General features: G+C 45.6%; 1 protein-coding gene across 1 annotated transcript; it reads right to left on the bottom strand.

Annotated features, from left to right (window-relative positions):
• Window positions 1-464: 464 nt before the first annotated feature.
• On the bottom strand, window positions 465-26,618 carry LOC138267090 (vomeronasal type-2 receptor 26-like). Its single transcript, XM_069215939.1, has 3 exons — window positions 26,424-26,618; window positions 22,478-22,601; window positions 465-1,315 (listed from the first exon to the last, which is right to left on the bottom strand). Exons 1-3 carry the CDS (start codon window positions 26,616-26,618, stop codon window positions 465-467), a joined length of 1,170 nt encoding a protein of 389 aa, XP_069072040.1.
• Window positions 26,619-27,570: the final 952 nt, after the last annotated feature.

Below are 27,570 nucleotides of genomic sequence, written 5' to 3'. Positions count from 1 at the left end.
CATCCCTAAGTATCACAGAAAATGTAGTTTGAGGTGCTGGGTATGATAGGAAATGTAGTTTTTCAACTGTGTGAATACACTCTTAAAACAATATATGTGGTAAACTTTCTAAACTATTCATACCTTTGTAGAACAGAGAAGAGCGAACACATTCATAGCATGGGCCCAGAGTGCATCAGGCCTATCAAAATAATAAATCAAATGAATCAAAGAGTTAATCAACAGTTTTAACAGGGTATTTCTATAATCCTTTTATGTAACCATTTTGATTATGTTTATGTCATAATTCCAGAACAGAAAGATATGCACCATATTCAGCATCAAGCACACTGTTAATAGAGATGTGCAGAATAAACAAGTGTCTCTTCTGAACTTGCCCATTCTTCACCAATTGTTTTCTTCTGTTCTTCACTGGACGCTTTTAGTTCCATGATCAAAATGACTTAGCTTACCCTTCATGTTGTTCAGATCAGGCCGGATTTGGGAAAAAATATGCAAACTGCGATACCCTTTGAGGAGGATATAATAGTAAAGACCTCCACAGCCACCATGTACTTCCCTTTGGTGTTAATGTACGTTGGAAGGAACAAAGTCCAAACAGTTAAGAAGGTCACCATGCTGAATGTGAGGAGCTGGGCTTCATTGAAGTTGTCAGGCAACTTTCTAGCTCGAAATGCAACCAAGAAACTAGCAAGAGCCAGGAGCCCCATATATCCCAAAACAGAACGAAAGGCTTGTGGGGAGCCTTCATTGCACTCAATCACCACCTTCCCAATCAGGGACTTCATATTTTGTTGAGCGTGAGGAGGGGATGAGGCCAACCAGATAACACATATCAGAGTCTGTACAAGTGTGCAAGTAAAGACTATGATGGCTGGCACCTTAGGGCCAAACCCACTTCTGACGGTGGTGTTTGGGTAAGTGGCTCCAAATGCCATCAGCACCAAGGCAGTCTTGGCCAATAAGCAAGAGACACACATGACAAAGAGGATGCTGAAGATAACCTGCCGGAGCATACAAGTGATATCTGTGGGGTGCCCTAGGAAGAGAAATGTGCTAAGAAGGCAGAGTGACAAGGCCACAAGAAGAAGGCAGCTCAGTGTTCGATTGTTGGCTTTGACTATTGGAGTATCTCGATGTTTGAAAAAGACAACTAGGATTACAATAGGAACCAAGGCACAAGCTATTGTCACAGTAACCAAGATGTAACCCAAAGGCTCCTGGAAGGAAAGAAACTCAATAGTTTTAGGGATGCAGTGATCACGTTTCTCGTTCGACCATTGGTCATCTGGGCACTTGGTGCAGTCTGGTGAATCTTGAACAAGAGAGAAATGTCCATGAGAGGAGAACACAAATACAATCATTGACTACACGTGACTTAAAGGCATGAGCAAAATGGTAAATTAACATTTTACATGTATCTTTTAATGTGACATGCTTCTAACACATACATAGCATTTGTTGACCGAGAAGAATGTTTTTTTAAATATTACTCCAACATTGCCCATCTGTCCTGTACCTGTAATAGGTGAAGATGAATATTACATATGCTCATTTAAGCCAAGAGCATTTCTTTATGCCAATCTAGAGAGTGAATCAAAAAGGTTTTGTAGTAGGGGAAAGATACTCACATAGTGAAGATAGAAGAAAAAAGTCATAGTGACTTTTCTTGTGTAAATAATAATAGAGCAGTTACTTTGAATAAGGAGTTTCCAAGATGTGATTCCAAGCTCACACATACATTTTTTATTTGCTTATTCGTTTCTTAATTGCTGAGGGCCAATATTGTCTATTGCAAAACCCACATGGGTTCACATTCAGTATTAATACCCATGTTGCTATGTGAGGATCAAGGGTCACAATAATTTACAAACCTCCTTGCAATGCAGGACCCCAAAATGTGTTTGTTTCACTTACTCATGAAATTGTTCATTCCACCTTTGTACACTGTTGTTGCACCACATACATGTTATTGGTGGTTTACAGCCCACCTGTGCATAAAGCCTTTCACATGCTTGAAAAGATGCTTGTCAATGAAGGATGACATGGCCAGCATGAATCACAAACTCCTGAGAAATACAGAGAAGCTTTTTGGAACCGACTAACAACTATTGCACAAAGTTAATTGAGATTTTTATTTGTGTCCTAGGTCCTTTCATCTTAAGTCTACCTTTTTAGGCATCAGGGCCTTGAAAATTTTATATATTACCTAATTATAATACGATATTACATAAAATATCTAAATGGGTTCCTAACGAAAGTTTTCATCTAGCGATTAAGTTATTGATTTGCTTCCACAAACTTTGTGGTCATACAAGCAGAGCTCTGACTGACTGCTATTGTTCTATAGCACCACGTTTTGACTTTAATACATAATTGTTTGCATTCATAGAAGTATCATTGACAAAGTTACAAATGTTTTCTATGTAATGTATATGATATGTGGCTCCTAACCAGCTATGTACATAATCTAGAACAACTCTAAAAGCTACACTTTTCAGAATGATTGGCGCAATATTGCACCAAGTAACATAAGATCTAAGACAGCATTTGAAGGTGATTGGCAACAGCAGAACTGCTAAAATGTTTTGAATATCCTGACAGCTCACCTAATAGCTTTCACAACTGTTGTCCTCTGACAAATCCATTTTTGGGAAAAACCACCTCGGCTTTTCAAGAACATTTCCCAATAAATTAGTTTTTTTCCCAAAGAATGATCTCAGCCTTGTTGATCTGTCTTCAGAATTGAAAAATAAGAGTTGATGGGTCTAGAACATTATAAAGGCCTGGGGGACCAGAAGTCATTCTCTTTTATCAGAAGGACAGTATTGATTTTAATGAAGAATAAATGCAGATTCAGTGATAATCTCTAATGCTGGTAAATCATCCATGGCTGGGACAGTAGAGTTGATGCTTCTGTTGTCAAGTTTCTTTGATTGCCTGTTAAACATTAAATGAGGGCACAAGTCTTTATCTGTATATCATTGATTCGGTATGCAAAAATGTTGCTTAAGTAACCTTAATCCGCAGGCTGCAGTGAGGATGCATCTAGGGCAATGACAACCTAAAGTCCAGTACGGCTGCAAAAGTGATTTGTGGGCAGGCACCAGAATAACTGTAGCAGTGGTTTTTGAGTGAACACCATCACCTTTGACTTTGCCCATCTACCTTTTCTCAAGTGAAAGGGCTTGCTACGTTTGATCTGGTTCATCTTCATTTGTATGAATTAAGCAATTGAGTATAACCTCTAATAAAGATATTGCAACTGGTGATTTAAGTACCTCCATGGAACACAATACAACCCTGTGTGTACACACTTAACTAGATCCTTGTTCTCGCTGAGACTGAAAAGTCTTGCTCAGACCCTACTCCCAAGTTCTTTTTGCCTATCATACCTCTAAGGAGGTTGCAGGTGCTTGTAAATGCAATTGAGTAGAAACATATGGCCAAGCAATTTTACTTTGACTTTCACTCACCCAGAATAAACAGCTAGAAGTTTCTTTCTAGAGACTCGTGTAAAATATTAATCCACTCTCTGGCTAATGCTTTGGAATCTTGCTTCCTGAGTTCTAGAGTGAACAGATTGCTGAAGACTTTTCTGGCCTTGTTTAATGTCATGCTGATCTTATTCAATCCACCAGAACGACTAGGTAATTCCTGAACTTTTAATAAAGAAATAAAAAAGGGCCTTTTAGGCCCTCTCATAATCCACAACCAAACGCCTCATCTCTGTTTGTTAATCATTATGGCTACTTTATTGTAAAAGTGGTGTGGGACAGTGTGTGAAGGTGGAAGTGAACTTTCACAACCTTGTATCTGGACTGCTTTATCCTCCATGATATTACCTCAGTGCTCTGGGTTGTGCACTGCTTCACATAAAAAGTTCTGAGGTGTGAAGCACATATCTGAATCAGGTTTAGGTCTGTCCAGAATTGACACAGGTCAGCAGGGAAAGCCGTCTCTTGCTGTTTTCAGTTTTGGTAAGACCCAACAGTTGCCACTTATGGATTTCACTCCACTTTTGGAGTCAGAGAGGAAAGTCTTTTCTCAAGCTAGTACATACTAGAACCCTGTGCACTCATCTGAGGCACTATTTTCTAGTCAGAACCCAGAAATGCTAAGTTTAGGCACAATGCCAGTGAGATCAAATCATGTATTCCATATGGAGCAATTGATACATATTCAACAGTAGTCCACCTATCACATATGGACAACCTTCAACAAGATAGGAAATGTAGGCTATCCTGTTTTAGGTTTAAACCTATAATAACAGTAAACCAGCCCTCATCAGTGTAAATGCATGCTAAACACCTGCACAACCACAAACTTAAAATGTGATTCAAAGAAAGGAAAGTGAAAAAGAATGAGGCATTTTTATATGTTCCTGAAAGGGTCAACACAATGTAACTTTGTTATACTTGGTAGCAGCTTGAAAGGCTGTTATAAGATTATGCTGCTTCTTCAGTTTTGTTGTTTAGAGATGCCACTAAAATATGGTTTCTTCTTCCCTTTCTTTCTCCCAGTTTTGTATGATTTGAAAAAAAATATTGAGGGAATTAAAAGCATTTATAGGTATTTCATACACTTTAAACAATCTTGAAATATTAAAAGAACATTTGATACTTTGGCAGTGATTGATTCTTTCACTAAATGGTGAAAAAGCTGTCTAATAAGAATCTTGGCCAATATGTACAGAACAGCCTAGAAATGAGTCTTACCTCACAGAAACATGGCTTTAAGTAATGGTACTTCTGATGTGAGTAATTTGACCACAGAAAGGTAAATCATTAAAGGTCCACAACAGGGATGGACATTTTTAAGAGCTGTTTCATGGTTTCTAACAATTCTTTGTAAAAACATTCCACAGTTTCATACTCAAAAACTTTCTCTTAGTAGTTTGACAATTGTTGAAACTCTTGTCTGCCACTGCCCTCTGGGCAATATGGCAGGTTTTACAGATCTCATTATGAACGTTGTGCCCTCATGTAGCTTACTTCCATTCACCTCTCTGTGTGTCATTATTTCAGCATTTGGTTACAGAAGTTGCACCATGTGCACCATGTTTCCTCAACAGTGGATTCTCATGAGTAATGCAACATCCACCACTTATCTTATATCCAAACCACTGTACTCTGCAAAATTAGTTATAGGATTTAACATATTTTTTTTAAATAAAGTGTGTTTTAACAATCAATTGTAGAAAATAAAGATCTCGATATTGCCCCACAGATGTAGCAGCTAGATAACCACTTTAGGGCATTAGTGGAACTCCAATTGAGATTTCATTTCTGGCTGAGTTACTGAGTCATGGCGACTCAGATTCTCTGAGTAAAACCTGAGTGATTTCATGGCCAAAATATCTGAGCAATCTACTGTTCTCGATATATACTGATTAGATTAACCTCTTCTTGTAATCGGGCACAATGCCAAAAAATAGAAAAGGCAATTTTTTAGGCCCCTACTCAATTAGCTTAGACTAGATTCTAGTAGTCTAAAAAACTGAAGAATTATTAAAGACTGTTGAGGGACTCCTACCTGACCATCCGTAATGTTATCAGCATGCAGTTGGTATTTACTTTGGAAGCTCTTTCTGATTTTACCTTGGTGTCTTAGATATCCATTGAAGAGAGAACATGACAAAGATGAATGTTGGAAAACTCTGTTGTCAAGTAAATGGTATTGCAAGAAGAATTATCCTAATTGTACTTCCTATTAAGTTTATCTTTAGCTGCATGAGGGCCAAATCACAAAAAGCAAACCACTCCCTCTTCTGGAGAAGGCAGTGGTCTTCTATACTAAAGGTTCGTAATAAATACTGTATTATGGGAGAAAATTCTGGATTTTCTGCAGCTATTCTAGGATGATCCTCGTGTGAGAGCCTTCAAGAACAATAGACAGAAAATCAAAAAATGAATTATCCGGTCAGACCTTTTTGCTAAAGTCTATCAAGTGTATTCACCATTCAGTAGAGTAGGACTAGCAAATCATGATTATTGGTTGAGGCTCATGGCCTCCTAACAATAACTGTTCTATGTAACACCTGAAAAGAGTGGCTGAGTCAACAACACCTCTTATTCATTAAAAATTAGATAAGAAATGGCAATGGGATTCTCATTCTAGTGTCCCTTGTAGGAAATCCTGCTTTTCTGATTGGTCATCCCAGATTTTTCACCTTCTTCTGGTCACTATATTTTTGCTGACTTTAGAACCCTGTGCATTTTACCCTTGCTAACCAGAGGTAAGGTGTCTCTGCTACTCCTTTAAAGATGGTTAAATAGGCTAATCCCTGATTGCCATATTTATCTTTCTATAAGACCAATATATGGTACGGAAAACAGCTATGGCATGGAAGTTTAATTGTCACATGTGGATTGCTGTGCATATTATGCCACCCTCTAGTTTTATTAGGAAAACTTGTCTTTCGCCCTGCCACGTGTAGCCTGACATCAGTAGTGTAAGCTCTGCAAATATCCCCTTTTGACAAGAGAAAACCTTTCTTCTAAATGTTAATAAGTCCCCCTTATGTATGCCTTGCAGCCCCCAATGTAAGGTGCATGGAATTTAAAAGTGTGACATATGAAGAATTAGTTTTAGCATGTCCTTACAGTGACATGGCCCTAAAAGCTATTTTCAGTGTGGCATGCTTAGTTGTCCTATGTTGAAAACCAGAGCACAGATTGAAATACTAATACTGCAAACTTGGGAAAGGGACCAGCAAGAAAAATAATTAAACAATAATTTTTCATAATTATTAAAACTCCAGCTAAATGGTGAAGTCAGATCTTAAGGGAATATTAAGGAAAAGTACATTTTCCTTTTTTACCAGCATAAAATGTAACAAGGCTAATCAGCATAAGCCTCTGCAAGCTCTCAACCTGTCCTTGATCTTTGGATAGGTGTACATGAAGTGTGAAATATCCTCTAGGAGCAAGCGATCAACTGATCTAAATAAGCAGGGATGACTCATCTGAGCTCAATAAAATATAAAGTCCGGAGACTGTGAGACTTCTTTTGACAATGCAGTTTCAAATTCTGCTTGACATGACTGTGGAGCCAAATCTACACTCGGGCACACTTGAAATGGAAAGAACAGGATGCCAAGGCAATTCTTGTGAGTCCACTCTCTGGTTGCTGAAGGTTGCTGCTTTTGTCCAACCAGATGCCTGTCTCTGGGTTTGTGGCAGGTACAGTGCCTGCTTCAAACTAGAGTTTAGTGGTAGATGTGGGAGGAACTATGATTACCATAGTACACTCCTCTGTCAGACCCCCCCAGTCTTAGATCACTAGTTTATTGTGGCTGAAGACCTTTGCCCTCCTTGATTTGCCAAAACACACTGCATTTCAGGCAACAAGGCAAACAAGAACTACTGCAAAGGTAGGTTGGCGAGGGGCAAAGAGCGTGAACTTCTTTTGTCAGAGAGGAACTAAGAGTGTCGTAGGGCACTCCCCATCCACAACGGGTGGTGAACCCTACAAAGTAGGACCTACATCCAGCTTTTCTCATAGCACTTTGTGGACATGCAGAAGATTGGACGTGGACTGGGCGTGCTGTCTGTGACCCAAGAGGATCCTTCAAGGACTGGACCTGCTCCCTCTTGTACCCTAGACAAAGAAGTTGTCCCTAAGGCTCTGTTGACTGACCTGTGAGACTATAGGGAGACAACAAGCTGCAAAAGGTCTTTTCCTAGAAGTACCCGGCTGACCAGTGACTGGACCCCGCAGTTGCCCTCTGCCGAACACCCTGTGAATCTCTTAGTACCTCCCCTGATATTCTGGGGGCCTCACAAGTGTACTTAAGTGGTTGCTTGGAACTTAAAAGACTATGGTGGTCATCACAACCCTGGTGGACGGTGTTAAAGCAGCGGTAAGACCGCCAACAGGCCGGCGGTAAAAAAATTGGAATTACGACCGTGGCAGAAACCACCAACAAAGACAGCCACTTTAACACTCCGACCGCCACAGCGGTACAGACAAACAGCTTGGTGGTCACCACCAACAGACAGGCGGAAGACAAAGTTCCGCCCACAGTATCACAACCTACCAATCTGCCACCTTTTCCGGGGCGGAATCACCGTGGACAAAAACACGGCGGAAACAGGACTTCGAAGGGAAAACGCTCACCTCTACACACCCCACGAGGAATCCGTCGCAATGGAACCCGAGCTGCACATCCTGCCAGCACTCATCTTCTTGCTCCTCTACCAGGAGCACGAACGTCGGCAGCAAAGACAACGGTGAGTACTGCACCTACGACACAGGGGAGGGAAAAAACAGGGACACACACACGCAACACCCCCATCCCCACCCTCACCCACTACAACACACACACTAATACATATTTATACATTATAGTTACACCCACAACACCCCCGGAAGAATGCAAAGACAAAAGGAAATGAGTGTATCCCCGACCATGATGGAGAGAACACTGCAGGGGAATCAGAGAGCAAGAAAACAGGCACCTCAGGGGGAGGGAAAGTGGGGGCACCTCAGCCGGTTGAGTGCACAACGCCAAATCCACAGGGGGGCCACATGCCCACTGCTCAATCCTGGGGAGTGCAAAGCCACAGTCTCTCAGGTCTATACAGTGGGTGGGTTACCCACTGTTCCATCCTGGGGATTGCAAAGCCACAGTCTCTCAAGTCTATACAGTGGGTGGTTTGCCCACTGTTCAATCCTGGGAGTGCAAAGCCACAGTCTCTCAAGACTCTACAGTGGGTGGTTTGGCCACTGTGCAATCCTGGGGAGTGCAAAGCCACAGTCTCTCAAGTCTATACAGTGGGTGGTTTGCCCACATTGCAAACCTGGGGAGTGCAAAGCCACAGTCTCTCAAGTCTCAACATTGGGTAGTTTGCCCACTGTGCAATCCTGGGGAGTGCAAAGCCTCAGTCTCTCAAGTCTCTACAGTGGGTGGTTGGCCCACTGTTCAATCCTGGGGAGTGCAAAGCCACAGTCTCTCAAGTCTATATGGTGGGTGGTTTGCCCACTGTTCCATCCTGGGGAGTGCAAAGCCACAGTCTCTCAAGTGGATGACCGTCTCCACTGGTTCTGGAGGGGGCATGGTGCCTAGAGTGCTTCATCCTGCTAAGGACAGAGGTAGTGGATGTATCTCTCCACTGGTTCTGGAGGGGGCATGGTGCCTAGAGTGCTTCATTCTGCTAAGGACAGAGGTAGTGGGTGACAGTCTCCACTGGTTCTGGAGGGGACATGGTGCCTAGAGTGCTTCATCCTGCTAAGGACAGAGGTAGTGGATGCCTTTCTCCACTGGATCTGGAGGGGGCATGGTGCCCAGAGTGCTTCATCCTGCCAAGGACTAAGGTAGTGGATGCCTTTCTCCACTGGTTCTGGAGGGGGATTTGTGCCCAGAGTGCTTCATCCTACCAAGGACAGAGGTAGTGGATGGCAACATCCACTGGTTCTGGAGGGGGCTCTGTACCCAGAGTGCTTCATCCTGCTCGTGACGGACTCAGTAGCGTCAGTGCCCTTGGCGCTCATGGGCCAGCAGTGCTTGTGGCTGTGGTGCCCTGTTCAGTGGTGCTTGTAGCGGCGGTGCCCTGTTCAGCGGTGCTTGAGGTGGCGGTGCCCTGTTCAGCGGTGCTTGAGGTGGTGGTGCCCTGTTCAGCAGTGCTTGAGGTGGCGGTGCCCTGTTCAGCGGTGCATGAGGCGGAGGTGCCCTGTTCAGGGTTGCTTGTATCGGCGGTGCCCTGTTCTGCGGTGCTTGTAGCGTTGGTGCCCTGGTCAGCGGTGCTTGTACCGGCGGCGCCCTGTGTAGCGGTGCTTGAGGCGGCGGGCTCCTTTGCAGTGACTCAGCTGCTGGCAGTCCTCTCTGTCCCAGCGGGGCTAGTGCTGGCGGTCCTCTCTAGCCCAGCGGGGCTTGTACTGGCAGCCCTCTCTGTCCCAGCGGGACTTGTGCTGGCGGTCCTCTCTAGCCCAGCGGGGCTTGTGCTGGCGGTCCTCTCTAGCCCATCGGGTCATGTGCTGGCGGTCCTCTCTAGCCCAGTGGGCCTTGTGCTGGTGGTCCTCTCTAGCCCAGCGGGGCTTGTGCTGGCGGTCCTCTCTGTCCCAGCGGGGCTTGTGCTGGCGGTCCTCTCTAGCCCAGCGGGGCTTTTGCTGGCGGTGGCCTCCTGGACAGCAGGGCAGGTGCTGGCGGTGGCCTCCTGGGCAGCGGGGATGATGGCGGTGGCCTCCTGGGCAGCGGGGATGATGGCAGTGGCCTCCTGGGCAGCAGGGATGATGGCGGTCTCCTCCACCGTGCTGCTCTTCTCAGACTTTCTGGGTTTCTTGTGGCCCTTCCCCACCTTGGAAGGTGTCCCAGCTGACTCCACACTCCCACCGGGACCCCTGGGAGCGGCTTTGGTGGCTGGCGTCTTCCCCCTCTCCCGCCGGGCACTGGCCAACTTTTGATGCTTGAGGTGGGGGACTGTCCGTGCTGTGGCTCCGTGCCACACTGGCTGCCCTGGTGGCCGGTGCACTCCAGATTCTGGTGACTGCAGGCACCACTGGTCCCGGAGATGTTGTGGATGAGGTGCTAGATTGGGACCTGGGGAGTCGGGCCCTAGGAGACGGACGGGATGGGGGAGGTGTGGGAAAGAGGTCAAGGTTGGACAGGAAAAGTTTTTTGGAGACACTGGGACGGGTAGCTGGAGGGGGTTTGGGAGTGGAGAAAGATGTTGTGTTTGTAGGAGGTGTTTGTTTGGTGACTTTGGGTGAAGGTGCATGCGCTGGAGGCTGTTGTGAGGTGGATTGCTGTTGGGTGGGTGTGTGCCTGTGTTTGTGTATCTTGGGAGGTGGCGTCACAGACACACTAGGAGAGGACACAGGGGACGTGTGAATGGTAGTGGGGGTGGTGACTGCACGTGAGCGGGGTGTGGTGGTGGGTGTGCTGGTGATGGCAGTAGTGGCTGTAGATGTAGTGCATGCAGGTGTGAGTGTAGACGAGACTGGGAGGGATGAGGGAGACGAGGAGGAGGGGGACACAGTGGAGGCAGTGGATGTTGGTTTGTCTGCATGTGTGTGATGCTTGCGTGAGTGCCTGTGGGATGTGTGGTGCTTATGTTTGCCTGAGCTTCCCTTGTGTGTTGACGCGTGTGCATGCTGGTCTGAAGGTATGCTTGGGATAGACTGGGGTACAGGGGATTGGGTCTGGGTGGAGGAAGTTGGAGGGGGGAGGCTAGAGACAGGGATAATGGCTGCCATCAGAGCTGAGGCCAGAGTCTGAAAAGCTTGATGAAGGGCCGCTTGACCAAAATGAATGACCTCCAGGAATGCATTTCATTTGTTGCAACTGCCTTACGACACCCTGGATGGCATTCAAAGTGGTAGACTGCCCAACAGTGAGGGACCTGAGGAGGTCAATGGCCTCCTCGCTGAGGGCAGCAGGGGTAACTGGAGCACCCCTCGCCCTCCATCCCACTGGTGAACTCCGAGTCCGTTGTCTCGCCCCACAGGGCCATGTGGGATGCAGCTCCCTCGTGCTCCGGTGCCACTGCTCCTCCGCCTGATGATGCTAATGCACACAAGAACAGGGAGACCACAAAAGGGGTGGGGGGCGACAGAAGAAAGACATGTTCAGTGCATGCATTACCACTACCGTTGGCGGACACGACAGACTCAGAAGCCCCCTGCACTATGCCGCGCTCCACTGTTCAATCCCTGGGAAATGGCCTGCTAGGCTATGGATGACATCTGCACACATGGATGACACAGGGGCATGACTAGGTGTACTTGGCACTCTACAGAGGTGGGGTGGGGTGCCACATGGTCTGCCTTACGGAGGGACCTTGCCTACTAAACTCGCCTTGGCCTAGGGAAATCCACAGCCCACCTCCCCCACCCAGACACCTCCACTGCGTGCAAAATCAGCAGGATGAGAGTGTACTCACCCCCTTGTGGCTGCTGTGATGCCCTCAAGCACCCATCCAACTCCGGGTACGCCACTGCCAGGATCCTGAACATCAGGGGGTTCATGGTGCGACGGGTACCCCTCCCACGCCGTCTTCTTGCTCCAGCGACGAATGTCCTCCCATCTTTTCCGGCAGTGTGTGCTCCGTCTGTGGTAGACCTCCAGGGTCCGGACGTCCTTTGGCGATGGCACGCCAAATATCTTTTTTCTGGTAAGCGCTGACCTACATGAATTGTATAGGGGGAAGAGAAACTTATTACCAAGTGCACCATCACAGTCATTGGCCCCCATCCCTACCCTTGCCATGTGGCACATGCACTCACCGTCGTTTCATGCACGCTGCAATCTCCCCCCCCTTCTTACATCCACCCCACTCCACACAGGCATAGCCCATACAGCATGCTCCCAGTGTACTTACCTGTCTGTCTGGAGGACCATAGAGTAGTGTGTACTGAGGGAGGACCCCGTCCACGAGTTTCTCCAACTCCTCCGATGTGTAGGCAGGGGCCCTTTCCCCAGACACTCGAGCCATTGTCTCTTCCAGACCGAGGTCACAGCAGCACTTGCAGTGTAGGTCCTCTCCTGTCAAAGACCAGGTATCGAGTGATTGAACAGATAGAAAATGGCAGTCACGTCCCCGGTGGTACGTACCCTCACCGCCGGCATACATCGTCATTGGTTCCTGGGACCCATAGGGTCCAATGTTAACCAATGCAGCATTGCGCTGCGGTCTTCGACGGCCTACCGCGACGGTGTACAACGCCAGCACAGTTACCTCACATTCCATTGTCCCACTTTAGAGGTCAGGCAGCCACCATTTCAGGGGCCCACATGGCTTCATTTTTAACTGCGTCACACATACCTAGGCCTAGACTCAACACACATACAGGCCACTTTTCAGATTAGGATTTGTGTTCTGTATAAGCTGTGGGTACGTACCTCTGAGTTGTTTGACTCTGTGCTCTCTGTTGTCCTTCATAGGCACCGGCCGCTGGGACATGTGAGGAGATGGCGACATCCTCCGGTGTACAGACCGCTGGTGGACCTGTCGACAATGGAGGAAAGACATGAGATCATCACATACAGGCTTGACCGTGCCACAATCCAGGAACTGTGTACCCAGCTGGAGCCAGACCTGATGTCAGCTATCCGCCATCCCACAGGAATCCCCCCTCAAGTGCAGGTGCTGTCAGTGTGCCATTTCCTTGCAAGTGGGTCATTTCAAACAACAGTGGCCATAGCATCAGGGATTTCCCAGCCTATGTTTTCAAACGTGTTGTCCAGAGTGTTGTCTGCCCTGCTGAAACACATGCGGAGCTACATCGGTTTCCCTCAGGTGGAGGATTTGCCTACAGTGAAAGGTGATTTCTATGCCCTGGGACATATCCCCAACATCATAGGTGCCATTGATGGGACCCATGTGGCTTTGGTCCCCCCCGCAGGAGTGATCAGGTGTATAGAAACTGGAAGAGTTATCATTCGATGAATGTGCAGATGGTATGTTTTGCAGACCAGTACATCTCCCATGTGAATGCCAAGTTCCCTGGCTTAGTGCATGACGCCTACATCCTGCGGAATAGCAGCATCCCTTTTGTGATGGGTCAACTCCAGAGGCACTGTGTGTGGCTATTAGGTGAGAATCTGGAAGCAAGACAGTGGGAAGGGTTGTCTGGGTCTGGGGTTATCCCTACAGGTTAGTGTGTGTCTAACAGTTGTCCCTCACCATTTGTAGGTGACTCTGGTTACCCCAACCTGTCATGGCTACTGACCCCAGTGAGGAATCCCAGGACAAGGGCAGAGGAACGCTACAATGAGGCCCATGGGCGAACACAGCGGATAATCGAGTGGACCTTCGGCCTCCTGAAGGCCAGGTTCAGGTGCCTCTATATGACAGGTGGATCCCTATTCTACTCACCAAGGAAGGTGTGCCAGATCATCGTGGCCTGCTGTATGCTTCACAACTTACCTTTGCGACAACAGATGCTTTTTCTGCAGGAGGATGGTCCAGATGGTGGTGTTGTTGCAGCTGTGGAGCCTGTGGACAGTGAAGACAAGGAAGCAGAAGAAGAGGACATGGACAACAGGGACTCGGTGATCCTGCAATATTTCCAGTGAGACACAGGTAAGAATACAAACCTGCCTACTACATGTACTTTAACACTACTACCTCTCTACTGTTTGTCATTTTCACCCAGTGTATGGTCACTGAGTTGTCACTTTCCCTTACGATTTCACAGATGTGGGTCGCACTGTGTGACATCTGCTTTGATTCCTCATGGACTAGAGCTGTGTGACATAGGTATGTTGACATTACAATTGAAATAGCTTTTTGCCACAATAATTGCTAATACACTATTCCGAAATCACAGACTGACTCCAGATTGTTTTGTGCTTTAAGGGTGTTTATTTAAGTGCTCAATATTGGATGGGGTTGCAAAATGGTGAGGGGTTGATGGTGGAGGTATGTCCATGGCAGAGTCCAGTCTATTAGTCTCACAGTGCATTGCCCAAATGGGCATAGGAAGTGGAGCTGGGGCAGCTTAAGGATGGACAGGGTGACAAAGTGGGACAGAAGGATGACATTCAGGGTGGTCTCATTTCTTGGCGGGGGTCTTGGCATCGTTCTCTGTCTTTGTCCTGGATCTCAGGGACCGTTTGCGGGGTGGTTCTCCCTCTGCAGGGGGTGGGGTGCTGGTGTGGTGGTCCTGTGGCGGTGCCTCCTGTCAACTAGCGCCAGCGGAGGTGGTGGGCAGTTCATCGTCCATGCTAGTGTCAGGGGCCCCTTGTTGTGCCACAGTGTCCCTCCTTGTGTTGAGTACTTCCTTCAGCACCCCTACGATGGTGCCCAGGGTGGAATTGATGGATCTGAGTTCCTCCCTGAAGCCCAAATACTGTTCCTCCTGCAGGAGCTGGGTCTCCTGAAACTTGGCCAGTACCTTTGCCATTGTCTCCTGGAAGTGGTGGTAGGCTCCCATGATGGAGGAGAGGGCCTCGTGGAGAGTGGGTTCCCTTGGCCTGTCCTCCCCCTGTCGCACAGCAGCCCTCCCAGTTCCCCTGTGTTCCTGGGCCTCTGTCCCCTGGACCGTGTGCCCACTGCCACTGCCCACAGGTCCCTGTTGTTGTTTGGGTGGTGGGTTAGCCTGGGTTCCCTGTAGTGGTGGACACACTGCTGATTGACGTGTCCTGGGGACAGAGGTATGGGCCCGCTGGGTGGGTGCTGTGCTGGTGTTTCCAGAGGGTGGAAGCTCTGTAGTGGCCTGTGACTGTGTGATGGGAACCGACTGTGCCGAGATCCCCGATGGGCCGGGCTGGTCATCTAGATCCAGTTGGACTGAGCTGCTGTCATCACTGTGGGCCTCTTCTGTTGGTGGTGTGGACATGTGTGGACCCTCCTGTCCAGTGACATTGGGTAGGGGTCCTTCAGGGGTATAAAAGGATGTTTATTACATCTGTTTGTGCCATGGTGTGCAATGGGTGGGTGACCGTGTACCCCAGTGCTTGCATTCCTGTGTGGAACCTTGTGTGATGATGGTTTAGGGGGGTGTATGGGTTTGTGCAGTGCGCATGCTTTGGTGACGGGTGTCCATGCTTTGGTGTAGCATGCAGGGCTTTGTGTTGGGATGCGTGGTTTGTGATGTTGGGACATTTGTGAGGAGTTGGAGTGATGGGGGTGAGGGTGAGGGTGGGGGTATGTGATGGCATGCAGGTAGGGTGGGGGATGTAATAGTTAAGATTTGACTTACCAGAGTCCATTCCGCCATCTATGCCTGCGAGGCCCTCAGGATGCAGAATCCCCACGACCTGCTCCTCCCATGTTGTTAGTTGTGGGGGAGGAGGAGGGGGTCCGCCGCCAGCCCGCTGAACCGCAAGGTGGTGTCTTGAGACCACGGAACGCACCTTCCCCCCGTAGGTCGTTCCACCTCTTCCTGATGTCATCCCGATTTCTTGGATGCTGTCTCACTGCATTGACCCAGTCCACTATTCTTCGCCATAGCTCCATCTTCCTTGCAATGGAGGTGTGCTGCACCTGTGATCCGAATAGCTGTGGCTCTACCCGGACGATTTCCTCCACCATGACCCTAAGCTCCTCCTCCGAGAACCTGGGGTGTTTTTGCAGTGCCATGGGGTGGTGTGGGTGATGTGTGGGGTGGTGTGTGTGGTGATAAGTGTGCTGATATGTAGTGGGGTGTTGTGTGAGGTGCGTGGAAGTTATGTGGGTGATCATCTGGTGTGCCTGTAGATGCTAGTATTGTTGATTGTGGTGTCTCTCTCTGTGCTTCTTTCTCAATTGTTGTTGTAGGGGTTTGTGGGGGTTTGTAGGGGATGTGGGTGTGAGTTTTATATTGTATTTGGTGTGTGGGAGTGGTGTGTATATGTGTATCAGGTGTGTGTATTTTGAATTGTCCAATGTGGCTGTGTTTTGTATGTGTGTGTGTATTTTGAGCGCGGCAGTGTGTACCGCCAATGGAATACCGCGGTTGAAAGACCGCCGCTTGGATTCGTGTGTCGTGTGGGCGTATTTCTGTTGGCATGACGGTGGATGTTTTGTTTTCGCCAGTTTATCACTGACCTTTGGTGTGGCTGACTTGTGTGGGTGTCTGAATTTTGGCGGATTCCGTGCTGTGGGTCACAATTGCTGTGGCAGATTTCCACGGACGCGGCGGTGTGTTGGCAGTCTTCTGCACGGCGGTAAGCTGCTTTTACTGCCAATGTTGTAATGAAGGCAGATGGGCCTGATTTATATTTAGACCGGCGGCTTGTTTCTCCTCAAGGGCAACAGAGTGAATTACTCTCTTGCCCTGACGGCTTTGCAACCTCCCTAATTTCGAAATGACTGCCAAGCTGGGGGACATTTCTAAAGCATTGGCAGGAACCACCATTACAGCAATTCCTGCCAATGTTTTTTGCAATTGGTGCAGGGAACCACTAAAATGATGGGTGCCTTGCACCAACGCAGGATTTCTTTTTGAAAATAAAAAAGAAAATGCTCCCCTTCCTATGGGAGGGGAGAATTTAGCAGTTTTCACTGTACCTTCCCGTCAGGGTTTTCCTGGTTGTGACAGGCAGTTAAAATTGATCTCTAATTCCACCCATATAACTCAGGTGGGCAGAATTAGAGGTGTGCCTCTGGTTAAATCACTTGCCCACATTTAAATAGGGTGAGCGGCCACCATGTTGGGGTGATGGAACACTGCTGTCGTTGTGACAGAGTTCTCTCTCCGTCAACATATAAATTAGGCCCGAGTGAAAAAGTCAAATCTTTGACCAGGATGAATGTGTCCTAGAGCCTCGGGTACAAATTTGAACTACAACTGGATATTCAATTTACTCCCTTTGTGAACTTGACTCTCCAAGGATAGTGGAGCTTGGAAGAAAAGACTTACTTCAGGAGGAGAGGGATTTTGAATTCAGTTATAATAAATGATTACAAAATGTAAACAGAACTTCAAGTCACAGATGTAGACTGGAAGTGCACAGGCACAGGCAAATGGCAGGCACCTGGAAACCTAGCCCGCCACTTGCCTGTGTCCTCCAGTTCCTGCTTTTTCCAGCTGGAGTCAGTTGCTGCCATTTACCCGCTCCTGAGGATTTCCCACCGGGTTTTCCCGCTCACCTTTCTTCCTGCCAACACAAGTCCTTTCTACCCCAGGACCTACTTCATGCAGGCTGCAGAGTTACCACGCAGTGGACAAACTGCGCCAAATGCAAGCCTGTCTGCACCTGTCCATGCTGGACCACACCCAGCACCACGACCCCTGACCCTCCTGTCCCCCGCACACCATCACCGAGCTCTACACTCTCAGCCCTGGATGCTACAAAAAGCACTGCCACTGTGCCGACCCATGCTTCACAGTGGGGCCTTTCATCTGCAACAGCAGGCACACCAGCCCACCACCAGAATAAAAACACCAACTTGTATGCAGCCTTCTCAATGTGCGCTCACAATGCAAACTTACCACAGAGATCTGGGACTTCATCTCCACCCTCCGGGAGGAGAATGAATCGGTGAGCCAGGAGCTGTGCGCAAAGATGGCCTTTGGATCTGGAGGTAAGTCACTTCAAAGGTTGTTTGCAGGACAACGAGGGGCAATCTGGCAGGGATTTAGGGTGTTCCTGAAGTCCTTTGACTGGGGTTTCCTCCTGGTCCTGTTTCAGCCCCAGGTGGGCTAGTTTTCTGGTGTCCAATGTCAGCTGACTAGTGCCCAGGTACATTTGGACCACTGGAAAGCCCAATGCCATCAAACTTGGCACACTTGCAGGGTTTGTCTTTGCCATCGTTGGTATGTCATCAGGTCTGGCTGCGACTTCTGAGTTAGTGGCCATTCGGGGAAGTGACCCTCACTGGGTTACTGGTTTCTTCTTTGTTGCAGAGTGGTACCTCCACTCTGGAAGGAGTTCTTGGGCGAATGGCAAAGCCTGGAAGTCCTCTGGGGTTCTTGAGGTCCAGTTGTTTAGCAGCTCCGCAGCCGCGATTGTTGGTTCCTGGGTGCACCAGGCTTGGTTCGGCACCTTTTCTTTGTGCAGCAGGTCCACAGTTCTCGTGCCTTGGATGTTCTTGGTGCTGGTCTTCTTTATATCCTTCAAATCTGATTATCTGGTCTGGTGAATTTAGCAAATGTTTTAGGGGGAGCTTGGCAGTGTCCAATGGGACACTTATCTTTGGGTGGCTACACCCACTACAGCCACCACTTCCTGAGGAAAGGGTGCCTTCCCTATCCCTGATTGGCTATTTCCTTCCATCTAAGATGGAAGAAAATGAAATGGAGTGTCCATCTCACAGGCAACACCTTAGAGGTGGTGCATGCCAGATGGGGCCACTCCCCCTACCCTTTGTGTAGTTTCCACCTTTGCTTTCACCAAAAGTGGGGGTATGCAAAGGGGTTGCCCATCTGCTGCTAGCAGCAAGCCTGGGGGTCGAGTTTCAAAGGTGGTAAGCCCTTTGAAGATCGCCGCCAGGGAACTGCACATTCCTGAGGGAGGGGGTGTTAGCACCTCCACCTAGGAAGGGCACTATTCTACAAACCAGAGATACAGATATCTCCCCCATGGTTTGTAGATTGGGTGTCTGGAGGTGGCAGGTTGGATAGAACCAGTCAGCAACCATGCCACGGTAGTTAGCTTTTGTACAGGGTATCTCTAAAGTGACCCCTTGGTAATTTAGAGATAAATGCAATACTGGTACCAGTTTGGATTTATCATTCTGAGTTGCTTGATACCAAGCAACCCAGGGTTCAGAGTGGCCATCATGAGGCTGGCAAACTCGTGTTGACCAGTGTCCAGCACATGTATTAAAATAACTGCTCTGTTCACTCACTATGTCCCAGGTTTGGCAAGGACACAGTGGGGGCATATTGTTCATGCAGCTATGCCCTCACATATGAAATGATCCACCTTGCCTTAGGGCTGTAAGGCCTTCCAGAGGGGTGTCTTACCCATAGTATATGCAGTGTATGGTGGACAGGGCACACAGGCAGTGTGCTATGTTGAGTTTGTGTTTTAGGTTTGTACCAGTACACCCAGCCTGCAATGGCAGTGCTGGAGGCATCTGCATGCATGGCCCTGGAGGGTGGCACAATCAGTGCTGCTGCCCTCAGAAGCCTACCCATAGTACCCCATACCCTGGGTACCTAAGTACCTTTTACTAGGAACTTTTAGTGGTAGCTAAAAGTGTATCCAATTACCTGATCCCAGTGCACTCCAGTCCAAGTTGCATCCAGAAGCCAGGCAAAAAGTGTGTGGGGAGTGTATTGCAACAAAGGGTCAGTTTCCCACAGGGGGGTTAGCAGAATATCTGGCCATTAAGCACAGATGTGGTGACCCTCTTGAATCAGAAGAGTGAGTGTGACTCTTTGATGTGTAAATAGTGTAAATATGTGTTGGGTGGTGGGCTTTGTTCTTGGCGGCGGCAACAAAATAGCAGCATATTACATTTCTGTATGGTACGTGGAATTAGCAGTATCTCTCAAGAAAATGCTTGGGTTGGCAAACTTAAAAAAATATGAATACATTCACTTACATTGGCTTGTCTGTCTTATCAGCCCAATCTACTATTTTCCCATGAATTGGCATATTTTACAAAGCTAGTGTCTTGCACTATAGTGCCATCAGCCCACGTGTAAAAAGCCCCCTCACAAAAGAGTTGGTGATTTATTGACCAGCTAATATCCAGCACTCTCATATGAAAAGTCCCCTTACTGCCAAACAAATATAGGTCATGAGAGCTTTTACTCCTCCCCTATAGTCTAGACCACTTTGCTCAATGAGGTCATTGCTCACACCAATAATTACGAATCCAGGCTTTACACCTGGCACCAAGCAGGCGAGTTTCCCATCTTGACAGAGCAAGGCTGTAAGAAAAAAGGTTTACTCTTTGAGTTAACAAGTGTAATACAGTTTAACCAAGAATAAAATATACCAGAGACAGAAAGGCTCTGGTGCTTTCAAATTAGACACTGGTTTACAAACAAGACAGTTTAACCACATGTCATTTAACCACTTAGATATTTTGAAAACTGGCTGATCACCAAAGAGAATGATAAATTACTTCTATCAAAAATATATCAATTCAATTCACATGTTATCCCTAGCAACAAACACCAGGCCAGAGAAGTTGGGAATCTGTGATTGACAGAATGGTTATCCAGAGAGAATGGGGAGATACATCTTAGAACCGTACCACCTCTAGATGCATCCATAGGAGTGAAGCACTATTAAAAATCTCCAATTATGAATACCTAAGGCCATTGAGGATTAAGGCAAGAAAGCCTGGAAGGTCAGACAAATATTGGGGAACATGTTGCAGCTCGGAAACAATATCACATCTACTCAGACATTCACTGGTGGTCCGGAACTGACAAAAAGTACATCGGGCATCTGTTCTTAGTAGGGCAGATGGTCTGATGTACCTACGCTGATGGCCCCAACTCTGTAGGTCAGCTGCTGTAGGGTTTCCGACTACAGAACCAGCTTAACACCAATGTTGGAAACATGACGGTCCATACAAATCAAAACAGTGCAGACAGACTGTCTGTCTGTGGTGAAGTACCCTATCTAGTAAACTATTAATCAAACCTGTAGATACCAGTTTTGAAACACAGATCCCATATTCCATACATATATCATTCTTGGTGTTTCCAATAAACAAGCACAAGTAATATGATCCGCAATGGTAAATTAATTTCCTTACCAATATGTGCAGGGAAGCAAATCATAACTTCCCTCTGGGGTACAAACAAAGTCCTTGAACAATAGGACTCAATATATGGTCTCTTGGACATTCGTAGGGATGGAGAAAATTACTGCATCTGACAGAGTGAGAACTTTGAGACATTATGGGCTTCATTTATTTGCTTCCTCTCTGTGGAATTTAGAGAATTCACATGCTGTAAATATGTGATACACTGTGGCTCACATCTCATGTTCTAGATGACTAGTAGACTGCCCAGGTCTTAGGCTGATGATGCGGAGCCCTAGGATGTCTGGATTCTTCAGATCCTTGTATAATCTCTTAATCCAATTCAGATAGCTGTCTTTGAGGGTGAGGGGGGATTTTATTCACAGTTGTTTTATGTTATGCATTGCATAATGAAAACAAGCTTGGCAATTGCCATTTCCCACTGACCCTTGGCTGTAGATGGGTGTATATGTAAAAGAACTTGATACAAGAGATTTGAACCATAAAAATGACGAGATCTTCTTTTGGCTGCTTCATAGAACCTGGGGCCAATTGTGCAGCGCTCAGTACCACGTACATTCCGTGGACTCTAGCCACCCCATAAACGCAAGACCGAATGAAAGAGAAATTCATAGCTGACACATTACAGCAGTCACTCCTTCAGGTCCCTCATCATTGCTTGGTCTTAGGGCAAATGCATGCATTAGGGTGAGGATTAGGTCAGGCTTGAATAAGAGGTTGTAGACATTAGCGAGAGAGGATGAGGCACTGTCCTCTCTCCCACCGTCTCTTTGCTCCTCTGTCATTTGTGAAAACAGTGTGTTTTGATTTCTAACTTTATCAGGCTATTGGAAACCAGAAGTAAATGGAGCCATAGAAATGAAAGTACTCATGGTAATACTCTAGGAAGGGCAGGTGATGCATAATTCTGTCTGGTGCAAATATCTCTCACCATTTGTAGAGATTAAAGTATTCCCTGGTGTGATGTCTGCCAACTCCTGTACTCTGCTTAGGATGGGTACACTGCTGGAGATACATTTGAATACCCTGTCAGTAAATCACGGTTCAATTCCACTCTCAGAACCCAGCCATCACTTCAATTACTTGTTGACTGTATTGTTGCCTTTGACCATGTACAGCACATCCATTTGCCTAGTTTCATGGTATTCAAATACCACATACAGAAGTACATACATGACATGCTGCCCTTGTGTCACTTACATACCGATACTCTCTTCTTTGGTTTATATATGCAGCCATTCTGCTGGCTGTTTGGTTCAATTAGAGATACTGGCTCTAAGGTATATATAAAAGCTCTAATCAGTATGTATTTATACCAGAGTGTGAAGAATCTATGGAGTAAAATGACTGCTCTCTAAGGTGGACCCTTCTAAGCTCACTAGTCTGGTTCGAGATCTCTCCATCGGAGCACGGGATGCAGTCATAGCAGCAGACTCCTTGACCCACACGAGTGGATTTTCTGAAGCCCATGGTGCACATTTCACTGCATGAAGACTTTGGGATCTGGAGTAAGAGATAAACATTTCTTGGAATGTAAACATTTATTTGTATGAGAATTGGGGTTACACTGTACAAGATAAAGCTCAAGCTTTCAAGGGACATATGCTGATTAAAAGTTACTTTCCTGTAACAGTTTCTCCAGACTTGGAATATATATTAACTGTGTATCTACAAAAACAGGCTTTTGGTCATGGAAATCAACATCACATGCAATTGCTTCTGACCCAGCCTCATTAGCTTTGCATAGACACAGACCTAACAAGGGTATGACTCCATTTTAGCCCTCCTTGTCTCCTGAAGCAGCAGCCCAGTCTGTGGTTGAATATGCCCAGCAATTCTAGCCCAAAACATGAGTTACAGATGGGTCTACCTCTTTACCAGCCCCATGGCCCCAGATTACAATATGCATAATATTACAATATCTGGCACCATCACTACAAGTCATCTAGATCCATCATCATGTTAGGTTGTTAGCTTTGCCCCAGGCATACTAACATTTTAGTGTTGGTGCCATAATATCCGGAAGCATTAAATATTTAAAATTCTGCCTGAGTTTGGCGTCCACAACAGTGGTTGTACCATAAAGGAATTTCTGTACCAATGAAGTTTGTGAATCATATATCACATTTATTGGAAACTTAAAATCCACAAATTCCACAATTTCAAGTAAAGTAATTAAGGTGCTCCTGTATAACGGCACAGTGTGAGTGAATTATGTGTTAGTATAAGTGCTACAGTGCTGTTTACATGAAAACTAAAACCAAACTGTGGTTAAAAGCATGAGGTCTCAGATAAGCACCTATAACAATAGTTGCTGTGAATCTGCTGAATTTTTCAAAAGCCTATTCACATTTTCAATTTCAATGTCAATGTTTTGACGCCAAAAAAATGAAATTAATTCAAGGGGGTCATCATCAGGACAGAATATTGAAATAGGAAGCACCTAAAATACAATACAGAAAGCATGTATCAGCACTTTGCCCTCCATCTGGTCAGCATCTATTAATTCAACAGTACAACTTATCATATATGGTTATATTATCAAAGCCATGTTTGACATGAGGTCACTACTTCTTTATGTGATAATGAATCAACTTCATAGGAGATAGAGACAAAATGTACCTACTTAATTTGGAAACTAAACCAATTTGAAGAGGTACTCACCCCTCTTTGATGGCAATCAGACCCATCCTAGTCATGTTAACAATAAAACTTTGCCAATCGGCCTTCCATTTCATGTAACCCTTGTGTGGTATCAATAATACCGCTTTTTTACATCAACATCTAAAGAAAAATTATAGATTATAATTCATTTTCTTATTGTTATTTCCAAACTTGAGGCTATAGTATATGTTTTAATAAATAAACATGAAATTTGCTCTGTAGTTACCTAATGGCTTATGGAAGGTCATAGATCATTCCATGAAAATAAGCCAATTGTTTAAGGCCCTTTTTAAAACATGTTGGCAGGGTCCTATATAAGAGTTAAGGATCTGTTGTCCCAATTTAATCAGGATAAATGCTCTCGTTCCAGGAAGAAAGTAAACAAAGTATATTGAAGTGAGATACCATTGGATGCCTGCTGCCTTCCTCGTTCTAGTCATAGATAGGGACGCCATGTAACATGCACAAGATTAGCCTCTGCTGCCATCTAACGGCCAAAGAATTAGATTGTTCCTCTGTTAAAAAAAGAAAAGTTTGGTTTTCTAATGGCTATCTTTTACTAGTCTATGATAAACAAATTAAGAGTTATTTTACTTGGGCCAAAAAGACAGTGAAAGCAAAAGTGAAAAAATTATGTAGTGATAGATCATAACACTCTATGTAAATCTACGTTATGATTCTATACTAAACCATTTTAATGAATGTCTCTTTCGGTTTTGTCTGTATTTAGTACTGACTGTGATTTCATCAAGCTGTCACAATCTCATGTAATCGTCCTTAACAATTTATTTGTGACAGCTAATAGTTAAGCTATGGTCAAGTTCATTATTAAAGATATTTTTAGCTCAAAGACCTCTTATAAAAGGTCCCATCATATAGTAGACGTGGAAATATAATTTGTGCACGGTGTATCTAGATACTTCCTATTAAATGATACTAAACAAACAGAGCCCTTTCCTTGGCAATTCAGCCCTTATTGAAATATTGTATTCCCAGTTTGAATAAATATGTTAGAACCCTCTAGAAGAGGTGTTTATATGTTCATATTATATGAATTTGTACCTTCTGTTACACTTACTAAAGTCAAAAGCACTGGTAATTATAACAAATGGAAACCTATGATGAAGAGAGAGGCCTCTTAATCCTTTGATCCTGAATTCTGTCAGAACATTTGTTCTCCAATGACTAAGAATTTCAGTAAAAACGAGCACAGTGACATCAGCATGGAATGTAAGTTACCTTTGGAATATGCTGATTTTGCTGATGTATTTGTGAAAAGTAGGGCTGAGGATTTACCCCCAGATCACATATATAACTGTGCTATTGTTTAGGTCCAGTTGGCAAAGATGGTGCGTGGAAGAATATACACCCTTACTCAGAGAGAAGAGACAAAATTGAAGAATTTGGCAAAAGGTTTTATATGACACTTGCTCTACAGCAAAATATTTGCACCAATACCACGTTGTGAGATGCATCAATGCATACATTGCAGAGAATTAAACACTATTACAATTAGAAATAAACATCCCTTGCTATTATATTTGTATCACCTGAACAATTCAAGAATGATCACTGGTAATCCAAGTTGTATTTAAGAGGAGCATATATCCTGGTGTGCAATTGAATTGGAGATTAATGGAACACGAGATTAATTACAAAATATGGTTGCTATGAATATTTAGTAATGTCATTCAGGTAATATAAGGCTTCCACAAATAAGTTACAGCATTTCAACTAACAAGATTCTTCAAGATTTATTACATCAATTTGATGTGGTATATTTGGCTAATACATTAATATCGTCCTACACTGTAAGTGAACATCATCAACAGGTAATGGAGAACTTGTGAAAACACAGTACATGCTGAGCTATCTAAATGCTTTATTGGTGTGAAAAATATTCCATCTTGTCTCATGGAACTAGAAAGTGAAGCAGTCACTATACTGGCAGAGTGTAGACAGCTCGTATTCTTATGGTAAAATGTGTTTTCCAGAGAAGGTCTTTTCTGTGTGTCGTGGCACAAGACAGACCCTAAAAATATTCTTTTTAGATAGAGAGAAAAAACAACTAAGTGCTTCAGAAAATTAAGGCATGCCTTCAGTGCAGCACCAATGACTTAGCATCCCCATGCTTTTCCTCTTTCATGGTGAAAACAGACTCATCAATTATTAGTGTGTTTCTGTCATAGCGAGATCCAAATATGGAGGACCTATTCGTTTAGGGAGTGGAAGTCACACTTAAATAATAAACACAATACTTGTCAGGGTGAACCACAGAAAGTCACTAAATGAACCAGTGCTTAGCCCTCCTTTAGCTTAGCACGAAAGCAGTCAGGTTTAACTTAAAGGCAACGTGTAAAGAATTTATGCAACACACAAACAGTAATAAAGTGAAAACATAACACAAGAAAACTCAGAAACCAATTTATGAAATTAGAGTCAATGTTAATAAATAACATAATACCAAAATAAATTACATCCAATCAGTAGATCCAGAGTTATGAATTGTTTAAGTTTTTAGTGAACAATAGCATGAAAAAGAACAAAACTCCACTTGGGGGTACCTGGTCGAACGAGGCTGGGATCAAATCACAAGTTAAAGCCAGCCATGATGGAGTGTCAGCTAGATACAGTCCCAGGTTCACCCCGATCAAGAGTTACCTTCGGACTAAGGAGAAATTCTGAAGATTTCCTATAGAAGGTAGAGCCCTCAGAGGGGCCAGACAGCAAGCTATAGCTGAGAGGAGGCCGTTGATGATGGTGAGCCCTTGTAAGAAGTCTTGGTGAAGCCTTCAGCGATGTCAAGAAAAGCTCTGAGCTGAAAAAGCTAGATTTGCAGGTGGAGGAGGTAGTCATCATCAATGAGATGCTAGCTATCATCGAACCCGGTGAAGAGTTCTACCTTTGAACCTAGAAATGTTTTTTCAAGCGTGAATTCTTTCAGCAGGACGAGGATGTAGACTGTAGCTGAAGAGAGCTGGATACCATCATTGAGATTTCCTGCTGAAGAGGATTTGCTGGTGTGAAACAATGTCGGGGGAGCTGCAGTGGCTTGCAAGTAGGTCCTGTTTTTTTGGTTCTTAGAGCAGTTTTTGCTGGAAAATTGTATAGGTCCCAGGTTTTAGTTATTATGAGAAGGAGGCCACCCTAGCACCACATCGAGGGTCCAGGATCTATAGGGCACTGCTTGGAGGCTACAACCCACTCCAGCAGAAGCAGGTAGGCAGACTAAAGTGACCTTGGAGCTTATTGTTTCACTGTAGCTCACACAGGAGGCCAGTCACCTAGCCCTTGGACTCACTCTGGTAGTCCTAGGATCAAGGAGCAAATCCAATCACCCTACCTCAGGCAGCAAGGCAGTCCTTCGAGCAACAGTGTAGTCATTCACTGAGTCTCGCACAGGTCCAGACGTTATCTGATGAGCGGTTCTAGGGAGCTAATCGTTGGCTCACAGAAATGTCTTCCTAATCTCTAATTCAAGACAGCTTACACACACCTCAGTCTTCAGGTAGCTTGTTGGCTGGCTGCATTTCCACATGTTCAGCTGCAACCCCCCTTGTTGGCCAGCGTGGCAGTCATCTGGGTTTCTATTTGGTGGATGTGCCAGGTTATGGCATTGTTTTCAGTAGTAGGGCCTAAGTTAGGTGCTTTCCTTTCACCACTGTCTGCTTGGGCCGCTATCTTCACCATGTTCATCAGATCTGTGCTCCAGGCACAGTGAGGGTTTGTGCTTCATCAGGTTCCTCTGCTGCCCCACTCCTAAGGTCCCACAAAGACCAGAGATATCACACTGGATTTCAGAGGTGGA

Source organism: Pleurodeles waltl, chromosome 12 (assembly GCF_031143425.1).
Source record: "Pleurodeles waltl isolate 20211129_DDA chromosome 12, aPleWal1.hap1.20221129, whole genome shotgun sequence".
Lineage (NCBI taxonomy): Eukaryota > Metazoa > Chordata > Amphibia > Caudata > Salamandridae > Pleurodeles > Pleurodeles waltl.
This window is presented reverse-complemented; position numbering and strand designations above follow the sequence as displayed.

Coding starts and splice junctions, on each gene's coding strand:
- LOC138267090 (XM_069215939.1), bottom strand. CDS start 26,618: ATGACTACCTCCTCCACCTGCAAATCTAGCTTTTTCAGCTCAGAGCTT. Junction 22,602..26,423: donor AATTTCTCCTTAGTCCGAAG/GTAACTCTTGAT, acceptor CTCTTACTCCAG/ATCCCAAAGTCTTCATGCAG. Junction 1,316..22,477: donor AGAGATCTCGAACCAGACTA/GTGAGCTTAGAA, acceptor CTCTTGTTCAAG/ATTCACCAGACTGCACCAAG.